The sequence below is a fragment of the Schistocerca serialis genome, chromosome 6 (genome assembly GCF_023864345.2).
Source record: "Schistocerca serialis cubense isolate TAMUIC-IGC-003099 chromosome 6, iqSchSeri2.2, whole genome shotgun sequence".
Lineage (NCBI taxonomy): Eukaryota > Metazoa > Arthropoda > Insecta > Orthoptera > Acrididae > Schistocerca > Schistocerca serialis.
Window position 1 is genome coordinate 325,389,451 of NC_064643.1, and position 12,575 is coordinate 325,402,025.

The following is a 12,575-nucleotide window of genomic DNA, read 5'->3' on the forward strand; positions in this document are numbered from 1 at the left end:
TTGTGTGTCTATCGACCTGCCAGCGCTTTTGTTTGATAAGTCTCATCATCTTTGTTTTTAGATATATTTTTCCTACGTGGAATGTTGCCTTCTATTATATTCATGCAACTAAATACTTAGGGATTAAAATTATATCTAACTTAAATTGGAATGATCACATAGATAATGCCGTGGGTAAAAAAAAAACCAAAGACTGTGGTTTATTGGCAAAACACTTAGAAAATGCAACAGGTCTACTAAAGAGACTATTTAACACCACACTTGTCCGCCAGAGCATTCAGCTGATACTTGTGCAGAGATGGATACACAAAGAAGAAGGCTGCTCTTTACAGAAGAGCCTGGAAATGACTACCATAGAAATCAATCCAGAAAAATCTTGCTGTTTAGATTACCTTGTCATAAAACAATGAAAACACTTTTGGGCCAGTTCTATTGTACCCACCCTGTAGTTCAAAGACTGTTTCGGACAAACTTTCACTAATGGAGCATATTTGAAGAAGTAAAGGTAACTGCCAACAGTTTGTGATGCCAGCTGGAGTGACTACAAGGATGAGAGGTGAGTTGGAGGGAAGAGAGGCTGGCAACTATGAGAGGGAGGCAACAATGCCATGGGATAGAAACATGGGACAGGCAAGCCCATGTTAATCTAAGCAGTGGAAGTTGCATGTGGCACACAATGAAGTATAAGAGTTTGGAAAAGCAGATACAACAGAGGAAGAAGGAAACTACAGAGAGAGCATGGTAGGTGTTGATTAATGAGTGAAGTGGGAGCTATGAGACAGGTGGAAATGGGCGGCCATTTGGATTGAGGGATAGAAGTATGTATTGGAAGGACATATCCCACACTCACATCCGCCACTGTTGGCATTTTGCCTCGCACTCATCCACTTCATCACAGCTGGAGGGTAGATCACCTATGCCACATTCCTACATCTCTCTCCTAGCTGACGGTCTCCCTTCTCTCCTCCCCTCTCCAGCACTCCAACACTTGAGCTTGGCCGAGCTGCAGTGCTGGGACAGTGTAGCACTGTTGTAAAAATTATTAGGTTCACTTGGTTTTCTTATAACTGAATGAATATGACAAGTTCACAGTGTGTTAATAAAATGTAATAAAAGTTATCAACAATAAAGAAAAAATTTCCAGACCTAAGATACAGTGAATTTTGATAAGAAATTTGAAACTGAGTAGCAATATTGCCTCTAAACAAAACAAGGTAGCATCTTCGGTATGAATGATGCACAGCTCTTAGAGGTTCACAAAGAGCTAAAGTGGTAATATTTAGGTTGGCCACAACTTTCTTCAGAAATTCACATCATCTGCTATGGCTCCAAACAAGTAGCAAATGATTCCTACTCCATATTGTACATGCAAAGATCATATAGCATCAACATTGATGTATCGTCCCCATATTACTGAGCTCAATTTTGTACAGGATCATGCTGCAATCACCTCAATAGGATAAAATACAATTCCAGTTTGCAAAGCATCCTAAACTGTTACCAGTGGACCTTATATAAATTAACTCTCTGTAAATAGACTGCTTTCATGAAGGCTCTGTAAACCATATTTCCAAACTTAAATAATTCAGTTTTAACCACAATATCTGGGTGTAGTTAGCTCTAAATAGAGAATCTGTGTAAATACATTTGGCTGCCCTTGTAACCCTACAAGGCAGTCTTCAATGATGAGAACTTGGTAGGCAGACCATCAAAGAATGAAAATTTTACTCCAGCTATATTTGTCAGATTTTCAGTCTACCACTTGTATGACATGAGAAAATGATCAAATGTTTATTGCTAGTTCTTTTGTTTTTTTATTCGCTAATACACTTTATAAGGACACAGTTGTTCTGTAGCTCTTAGATAGATACGATTGGATCTTGTACCCAAAAAGGTACAGGAATTCTTAACTGTCAACTACATCAGGGGCAGCAAGTATGCAATTAACTTTCCCTATTTTGTACTTCAACCTATGTTGCTTCAAATTTTCAGACCTTCGCAAAACTTTTTGTGCCAGTGTGTAATATTATCTTTTTTCTTTTAAAGTGGCACAACTAAAAAGAAAAGAACGGCTGACATGGTAATACATATTTTAGTCTCTTGACTGTAATGTCCTGTATAGACATGATGAGATCCAATAGTTTACTGTTATGATTACAGTAGACTTCACATACGCTGATACCAATTAACAGAAAAATCATACTCATTCAACAGATATAGTTAAACATGTAGTGTGTCTCAGGTAATGTGTACACCCATAATATTTTATAAATGGTTCTAGTTGCCAACAACTGATAGTACACAAGAGCTTACTGTATGAGTAACATTTGCAAGTGTTCTATTTACTCAAGAATTTAATCAACTGCAATTTGTTGATCAGAATAATACATTTTAACAATATTCAGTAAATCTAGAAAAGAAAAGTGTAGCAATACAATCATGTTAAACTTTTCAGAGAATTGGTGGAATGAGATAAATTTGAAGACAAAATCTGCGTGCTGGCAGTTTTACTTTAGTATTCACTTCAGCCTTGTGTATCAAAACAGAAGAGGACTGTGCAGCAGACTCTGATCTAAAATTTAGTACATTTCTAAAATATTTTTTTTTTTGTGAAATATTGAACTGCAAAACTAAGGTCTTTTCAAGAATTATTAAATTTTACAATATTGGTATATAGTTTCATGATATCTGTAGATAAACTCAATTGGATTGTAACACTAAGCTCTTTTCAAGAGCTACTAAAAGTTGCAGTGTTTCTTATAAAGCAGTATGACAAATAGTAACATACTGTAAATAGGACTCAGTATTTACAGGTGTGGGAAATATTTTCTATTAAAAAAAATGCCATTGTATTCCAGTAAATATTAAGCTACTAGTAGCTAATAAACAGCAGCTATATAGCAAAACTAAAGAGATAGCAGCATATGTTTTCGAAGTAGTAGCCTTCCTAGTAATTTACTAGACTAAATCTAGATGTCATAAATGTGAATAGCACTAAGCAGTATAGTGATACTTTATCGTTCTTCTTAGGTCTTCAGGCATCAGGTTTGTTATTAGAGCTCGCCATGCATTTCTGTCTTTGGCCTTCCTCGTGAGGGTGGTGCAGCTGGTATCCTCCATGATCTAGTCAAGGTATTCTAGTTTTGGTCAGCCTCTTGTGTTCTTCCTTTCTAATGTCCCTTCAAAAATACTTTTAAGATACCATCAAACTTCACCAATTGGCCAACCCAAGTGTCTCTTGTGTCAGATAGGCTTCAAGAGACATGGCTTCTCTTCCTCCAGTCTGTAGAGTGCCTCTTCTTTTGATATCTTGCCTATCAAAAGAAATCTTGAGCATTCTGCAGTAACACCACATCTTCAAGGCTATTATTTTTTAATTCTCAGAATATCCGTGTTTCACATCCATACAGCAGGACAGTCCAAACAAACATCTTTATGTGGTCCTCCCTGAGATATATATTTTATTCTTGATGCTGTATAAAGATTAAGTTTCTATGATTTCACTGTCTTTTGTTAATGTATTCCTACACAATGCGATTAAAAAAAAATCTGCAGCTATATCTAAAAGAGACAGACTTCTGATAAAGTGTTGTAAATAATTGGCAGCCAAGCACAGTTCATTCAGTGTACTGTGTGGTGTGTGTTAAGGCTCAAACCTTCAGAAGAAAAGAGATAAAATTGGGCCATTCCAACCCACAACCTCCCTTGTAAAAAAATGTATCAAAAAGCATCTAACAGTGACTCCAGAAAACACACATATTGTCTCCTCCAAAAGCATGTAAATGAGGTCTGTGAGATTTTTCTTGTCCGAGATGTCTTTTGTAATGTATAGGAAATTTATCCCCAATACAATTTGATTGAGTAAAAATACTTTGCTCATAATTTTCCTTGCATACCACAGCAGTAACAACCTCTAAGTTTTGTCATTTCTACCTTTTGAATTGTGTTTTATCCTCATCTGCAGTACCACACGTTTTAGAAAAATTGACCAGGTACGAGTAGGACTCGCACATGAAAGGTTCCATAAAAACTTAAATTATGTATATACACATTTTATCCATTCCGGGAATTTAGGATCTTGAAGATTTTTTTTCTCGTTATCAACATTGATACTGGCAACATATCAGTCCCAGGGAGTCCAAACATTTTGAAAATGTTGTAACTTCAAGTTTGAAGTCAGATAACAAATGACAATTTTTTTCATGTGATATAATTACAAATTAACAATTTTCTGATTCCCCCCTTGAAACGTTTATTCTTGCCAAATTTCATGATGCTGTGTCAAGGTGAAGTACCTTATAGGTTTTAATGAGTGAGTTCGCAAGTATAAAAATACGAGGGGGGTACCCAAAAAAAAGAAGAAAAAAAAAGAAATAACTTTTCTGTGGGTGAAGCTTGTGTAGAACACTTTTCTGCCACAAAACGTGTGTAGCACAACTCATTGCCAGTTCAGTGATGCCTATGTTGTTGACCTGGCTTGTTCTCTTCATCTGCAGTGATTGTTTTTGCTAGCGCTGTTTTGTTGTTGTTCCATTTTTTACTATGGCAAGTTTAAGTGAACTACATGCAGCTGTGAAATTTTGTTTTGTACTCAGAAAAAACTGTCCTGAAACTGTTTGAATGTTGAAAAGAGCTTACCAAGATGACGCTATGGGAAAAACTCAAGTGTACGAGTGGTTCGCTCAATTTAAAAATTGCAGCATGTCAATCGATGACAAACCTCATTCTGGACGTCCATCAACTGCCCTAATCAATGAAAATATTGAAAAAATTCGAAAACTTTTGCTGACAGAATGTTGACAGACAATTGATCAACTGTCGGAGACTAGTTCGTTAGAAAAGACCCAATTTGTGGCAGACAGGAAACTGGTTATTCCACCATGACCACCCACCTGCACACACAATCATCACTGTTCGACAGTTTTTGGCTAAAAATGGCATGATTGCAGTGCCCATGCACCTTACTCACCTGACATAGCTTTGTGTGACTTTTTCTTATTTCCACTCATGAAAAGGGGCATGAAAGGACACTGATTTGAAAACATTGAATTAGTCCAGAGGGGGGAAAAAAAAGAGGGGTGTCAGCCATTTCTAAAGTTGACTACAAAACGTTTTTCGAACAGTGGAAGCACTGGTGGGACAAGTGTATTAGTTGTAATGGAGAGTATTTTGAAAGAGATAAGGCGGTTTTGTAAACAGTGTTTGAAAATATATAGCTTTTAAAAAATATTTCAGTTCCATTTTGGGACCCCCCTCGTATGTGACATAAATAATGAATCTTTTGATTGCATTGACTTAGAAGCTAACATTTATTATGCCCCTAAGGCACCACAGATAGTAGTATGTGACATAAATTTTAACTTGAGACATCTACCTGTTCCAAAGAAAAAGAAGTTTTAACAGGTGACTGGGCATATGGATAATTAACAACAAAAAAAATTCTGAATCTGCCTCCATGGCCGAGGTCGCTAACAAGTGCTTGCGCTGTGGCGCTTGACCTAGTGGGGTAAGGTATATCAAACCCTAGTGGTGGGAAAAATGTTCACTGCCAGTGTTTGGTCAGCAAGAGGAGGAGAGGTGGTGGTGGCGGCATAAAGTTCCTGATCATCAGACTTCACTCAGTGTACTGGCTTAAATACCATACCTCTCCACAGCAAAATACCATACCTCTCCACAGCATATCAAGAAGTGAGGGCATATGAACATCATAACCATCATACAAAACACACACACACACACACACACACACACACAAAATACATACATGTAGTATTACAAATATTGTAGGAGCATGTTGTAAATAAATAAACAAACAACAAATTTTTTCATGTGATACAATAACAAATTCACGGTTTCCAGATTTTTTTCCTTTACTTGTACAGTGAAATCTTTCTTATTGCCAAATTTCATGATTGTAGAGCAACAGGAAGTAACTCTGTAGGTTCTGTTGAGTGAGTTTGTGTGTGTCAAAAAATGTGACGTAAATGGCTATATCGTTTGATTGCATTGATTTAGAAGCTAATGTTTATTATACTGTCAAGGGACCGTAGATTTTAGCGCTTCACATAAATTTCAACTCGATACTTGTACCCATTCCTGAGAAAATAGGGGCCTAACAGGTAGCTAGACGGACAGACACATGGACAACAAAGTGCTCATGTGCGGGTTGTGTTTCTTACCGATTGAGGTAGAGAACCCTATAAATGACACATAGAAAAGCCTTTTCAGTACTCTGCACAGAAGTTTCTTTCTAAAATATATTGTCAGTATTTTTGTCTATATGTGTTGCTTCTTAATTAGAAGTCATATGAGTTTATGGTTAAAGTAGAAAGTCGAAGGACTTGAGCTGAAATATTAATATAATATTAATATATAATAATATAATATATATAATACTATTAATATAATATTAAAATAATTTTAACAGAATGCTATTACATTCTTATATATAAATTTGAGATTCAAGGATTGGAATTCTACATTGTCTGTGATTATAATGTTACAAACAGCCTGTAATAAGTATCTGTTGCTAATGACTGTGTTGCAATTGTAATTGTTTTCAGGTATTTGTGCCGAAAAGTGCCTCAATGGTGGAAAATGCATACAGAAGGACACCTGTGATTGCCCCAAGGGTTTCTATGGCTTGCGTTGTGAATTCTGTAAGAAAGATTATTTCTGTTTATTTTACCAGCATTTAGTGTAGGAGGTGGGATAATTTTGTTGTATATATATATATCTAAAAACAAAGATGATGTGACTTACCAAATGAAAGTGCTGGCAGGTCGACAGACACACAAACAAACACAAACATACACACAAAATTCTAGCTTTCGCAACCAACGGTTGCCTCGTCAGGAAAGAGGGAAGGAGAGGGAAAGATGAAAGGATTTGGGTTTTAAGGGAGAGGGTAAGGAGTCATTCCAATCCCGGGAGCGGAAAGACTTACCTTAGGGGGAAAAAGGACGGGTATACACTCGCACACACACACATATCCATCCACACATATACAGACACAAGCAGACATATTTAAAGACAAAAAGTTTGGGCAGAGATGTCAGTCGAGGCAGAAGTGCAGAGGCAAAGATGTTGTTGAATGACAGGTGAGGTATGAGTGGCGGCAACTTGAAATTAGCGGAGATTGAGGCCTGGTGGATAACGGGAAGAGGGAAGGAGAGGGAAAGATGAAAGGATTTGGGTTTTAAGGGAGAGGGTAAGGAGTCATTCCAATCCCGGGAGCGGAAAGACTTACCTTAGGGGGAAAAAGGACGGGTATACACTCGCACACACACACATATCCATCCACACATATACAGACACAAGCAGACATATTTAAAGACAAAAAGTTTCAAGTTGCCGCCACTCATACCTCACCTGTCATTCAACAACATCTTTGCCTCTGCACTTCTGCCTCGACTGACATCTCTGCCCAAACTTTTTGTCTTTAAATATGTCTGCTTGTGTCTGTATATGTGTGGATGGATATGTGTGTGTGTGTGTGCGAGTGTATACCCGTCCTTTTTCCCCCTAAGGTAAGTCTTTCCGCTCCCGGGATTGGAATGACTCCTTACCCTCTCCCTTAAAACCCAAATCCTTTCATCTTTCCCTCTCCTTCCCTCTTTCCTGACGAGGCAACCGTTGGTTGCGAAAGCTAGAATTTTGTGTGTATGTTTGTGTTTGTTTGTGTGTCTGTCGACCTGCCAGCACTTTCATTTGGTAAGTCACATCATCTTTGTTTTTAGATATATATTTCCTACGTGGAATGTTTCCTTCTATTATATATATATATGGTGCCAGTTTGGCTTGCTATCTGTTTAACTGAACCTTAAATAAATTTCCAGGTTTTTATGCAGTAATGTTGCAACTGTACATTGTACAGAGGTGCTAAGTTAATGAAATGTGAAAATAAAACTTAGAGTGATGTTAAATGAAACAACAAGTTACCAGTCACCATGACTGGTAACAGTGAACTTCTTGTTTCATTTAATGTCAGTAAAGCCTAACCTAAAAATGTTCGCATTTAAAGTTAGAGTGATGTACTTAACGTTTTTAATTGGATATCTGGAGTCAGCTTAAGGAGGCAGGACTTACCAATCTATGCCAGTACAGTGGAGTGTTCACTGTTTTGTACAATCTGTTTAGTTTTTGTATTCACAGATTGTGCAGTGTTTAATTCAAGATATTGGAAACCACGCCATTACCAATTTGTAAGGTGATGTGATTCTGGGGTGAAGGGATTAGTAGCTTAAATAAAAGCCCTTTGAGGCAACATTCAAACACACCAAGGATGTTAGAAAGGTTGTGGCAGAGACTTGGATGTGTGTGCTATGCATGCCATAAGGTTGGTGGCCAGTGCACAGAGCAGCCATTTTGAGCTAAGAAATGGCATGCTATCTCAGATTCAGAACGATGTTACAGTTTACCCCTGTACAAAAAAGTTTTGTAACATGTGAATGTTTATGTAACTAATAAATGGAAAAAAATTGCACTTTGCAATGCTGACACATCTGTTTAAGATTATATGTCATTAATTGAAAATGTAGCATTCCAATTCAGTAATTATAAAATCTGTAGAATATTGATTTCATAGCCATGCAACTCGGACTTGGCACAGTGCTACAGATTAGAACCAAAATTCAACACAAAAGTAGAACTGAAAAAAGCTCTCTTCACACATTACAGAAAGACTTTCAGCACAGTCAGAATATAGTGACAGATTTTGTTTTCCGGTCACTATAAAATGGCAGTTGGCTGCAAATGTAAATTAACTAAAACTACGACCGCCTGTGGAAGTGAAGCACAGTGCAAGGTAACAAGCCCTCCCCCCCCCCCCCCCCCTCCAAACCACCGACCCCCACTGAGCAGCCAGACGGTGTGCTTGCTTGCGCACACGTGCATGTGTGTCTTTCTTTTCTTTTCTGAAGAATGCTATGGCCAAAAACTAAATGTGTAACAGTCTTTTCATTATGCCTGCCTGCAACTCTACATGTCACCCTTACAGTGAGTAACAATCTATCCTTTTCATAATATTTTTGATATTCCAAAATGGATTTTCCATTGTTTCAAAATGATATCTGGGATGAATAAGGATTGAACCGTAGACATTTGTATTTGTTGTGCAACTCCTAGCCACACCTGTATCTGGCGGTGCTTTTCAAATGGCTACTGCTGCCAATTTTATCATTTGATACAAACATTAAACCAAATTCACCTTTCACTGTTTTAATACAGATTTTCTCTCATTGCCCCTCCTTTCCCCCACCCACACCTACCCCTACCCCTTTATTTGAAAGAATATCTCTATAGGTTTTTGTAATAATGAATTATTCATCTTTGTTTTGAAGTTTGTGATATTGGGCATAATTATTGAACAAAATCTCCCATTATCATTGGGTGTATAAAAACATGTTTTACAGTGAATCAGTGTTCGTTGCCTGCAAACTAAAAGTAGGTTACCATTAACTGTGCATGTGTTCCCATGGAAGTTCAATTCTAGTCCAAATAAAATGTTCTTGATGTATTGAAAAATGCTGAGGAGTTGAAACCATTTGCATGGTATTGTAATCCCTCCACGAATCTAGTACTTGTACACAATTTGTAACTTAAATGTACATTGCTGAGAACATAAGAAATAACTATCTTATAATAGTCTTCTTGCCTGTGTCTTGTTCAATATATATTAGATCTGACCACATAAAAGATGCCAAGAACTGCACATTCCATGGAATTTGTTTCAACTTTCTGCCCTAGAATTATAGTGCAGTTTAGAGTTTACAAAATGGCCACAAAAAATTGAGACATATTTTCTTATTGTGTAATTAAAGTTTTAGCAGAGGTTTGTGTTTCCCTATCTTAGAAAGCTGACAGTATATAGCAACTAAGCTCTAAATATACAAAACTGAAGAAAAATTGGCATGGTTGTTTTACTAATATGTTTCACAAAAATTCTTGAAGTTCCATTGTGTACATTGCAGCAAAGTGTATCATCCCGTGCCTGAATGGTGGACGCTGTCGTGGGGTGAACAAATGTCGATGTCCTCCAGACTTCCGGGGTGAACACTGTGAGGTTGGACGCCGCTCTTCATCCGGTGGCTCACACAGTCGAGAAGAAAGAAGGAAAAGACGATTACGTGGAACACTTTAAACACCACCAAATGACTAAATACTTCAACTGTTTGTTAAAATTTGTATCCATGCGCTGTTAATAATCTTCTTGAACAATTGCCAAACATGTAATGATAAAGGACATTCTGCAACCATTGCTTTTTCCAGTAAAGATGTTTGATATTATCCATCAGTCTCATTAAAATTTAATAGAGAACTATAAAACCTGCACCTTATTTACACACTGACTCCCAAAAGGCACCTAGTTGCCACAACAGAGCCTCACACTTGATGCCATGTGCCTGATCTGATACTGCGCGTGCGGCAGTCAATGTATTAAGGAGTAATATACACATTTGTAGTCACCCTTCCCCATTTCTCCTGCACTACCAAAAAAATTAATTACATGAGAGCACATTGTATGTGAAATTACAAATGATATGTGTGTTTGAGTAGTATGCTACAGAAAGGATTATGCCATATTTTTATAAACTCCAATTCACCAGTAGAGGTTTGTCAATGAAATTAAAGACATGGATGTTGATGAGAGTACATAAATGATCTTTTCAACTAACAACCAAGTTTGCTGACCAGTGTAAGAGTGTGATTCAAAAAGTAACAGCACACAATTTTTTTGCAAAGCACATATTTCACTTACAAATACAAACAAGATATCATTTTTCAACATAACTACTCTCCTTTTTGATACACTTCACACACCATTGCACAACTTTTCTATTCCACTCGAATAAAAGGTTTTCGATTGTGCCTACAACAAAGAGTGCACCACTTCATCATTACTTTCTAATCATTGTCCTATGAGAGCAAATCATTGTCCTATGAGAGCATCCTTCAGGGGTCCAAACATGTGTAATCTGAAGTAGCAAAATCAGGGCTGTATGGTGATGAAGTACAACTTGAAATCCCAATCTCCAAATGTCGGCAAGAGTTTCAGTGGTGGTGTGGGGGCACACATTGTCATGAGGGAGAAGAATGCCTCTAGACAAAAGTCCTCTGTGACAGTTCTGTATTGCTGGCTTTAGCTCATTCTCCAACATGGCACTGTATCAGGCATTGTTCACTGTTTCACATCTTTGCTGATAGTGCTCCAAAATCAGAGCCCCTTTTTTTTTTCCAGAAGAGGGTGGAAAGGACCATTTCAGCAGAGGGCTGAGACTTTAATTTCTTCTTGGTTGGAGAAGATGTTTGTCACCATTCTGAAGGCTGTCTTTTGGTTTCTGGTTCAAAGAGATGCACACAGGTTTCGCCACCAGTAACGATACGTGTCAAAATCGTGTCTTTCAACATTATATCATGCCAGAAATGATGTGGCAGCCTGAAAACGCATCATCTTGTGTTCACCAGTGAGCATTCTAGCTATCATCATGCACAAAAAAAAGGTACTTGAGAACCTCACTAGTAATGGTATGAACGGATCTGACACTGACACTGTCCATACTGGCTAAAGCTTCTACAGAAGTGTGCCATTTCTCATGAGTCATGGTGTCAGTGCATCCCACATTCTCATCAGTAACAATCTTGCTGGGACAACCAGAGCGTTGCTCATTTGTTACTTACGTACGTCCACTATTAAAGGCATTTACCCACTCATACATATCTCTCACTAATGTAGCTCTCCCCATACCTTTCCAACATCCTATGGATTTGTTGAGGTTTTATGACCTCTGACCACAAAAATCTTATTACTGCTCGCTGCTCTTCTACAGTTCACAGAGCTAGGAGTACTGCCACTTTGTTTCTACTGCCTCTCCTTTTCAGTCCACCTGTTGGCATGTCGAAACTTTCTCAAACCATGCATTTTCACTTCCTGGCGGTTTCAAATCCCTGATGTGTTAACAGCATTTAATATTGATAGTTTGCTGTTACTTTCTGAACTACCCTCATATATTAGAATGAATGGCGACGGACAAACTGTCCATACTGGCAACATCCAGCTGCTGAGCATGTTACAGAATTAACAGTTGAGATGTAGACACACACACACACACACACACACACACACACACACACACACACACACACACACTCCAGCTGCATTTATTTGTGTTTCATTTACAATTACACCCTGTGGTTTCTTTCAAATTAAGCTCTTACATATAAACTGCCAACTACCAATAACTCACTAATGTCAGAACATACTGAAATTTGAATCTTGGCTCATAATTTATTATTATTTCTGAATACTTTTTTGTGCTATATCTTCTCCCTCTCCTCACCTGATCCAAGATTTGCACTACTTTCCCTAAAATTCAACTTTCATAACACTTTCCTTGGTTTAATCCAAAATTAATACAACATTTTGATTGTTAAAATCAGTGTGAAAATGTAGACTCAACAACCTTTCACAATGCAAAAGCACCAAAATTGATGTATTTCTTAGGAGCAAACCATCATCAAAATAATTATACAAGAATGTATAAAAGTGATAAGGTTAAAAATATTAAAATGTATTT

The 12,575-nt window shown here is 37.5% G+C and overlaps 2 protein-coding genes across 9 annotated transcripts in view; one reads left to right on the forward strand and one right to left on the reverse strand.

Moving 5' to 3' along the window:
* LOC126483999 (protein shifted-like) overlaps positions 1 to 10,287 on the forward strand; it is a 54,813-nt gene extending 44,526 nt beyond the window's left edge. For all 4 annotated transcript variants that reach the window (XM_050107313.1, XM_050107310.1, XM_050107312.1 and 1 more), the window contains exons 7-8: positions 6,564 to 6,659; positions 9,972 to 10,287. In XM_050107313.1, coding sequence (XP_049963270.1) covers positions 6,564 to 6,659; positions 9,972 to 10,141 — 266 coding nt within the window. In that variant the 3' untranslated portion in view covers positions 10,142 to 10,287. The remainder of the gene's footprint in view (positions 1 to 6,563; positions 6,660 to 9,971) is intronic.
* Positions 1 to 12,575, reverse strand: part of LOC126484000 (5-demethoxyubiquinone hydroxylase, mitochondrial) — a 57,728-nt gene that overhangs the window by 15,758 nt on the left and 29,395 nt on the right. The window lies entirely within an intron of this gene.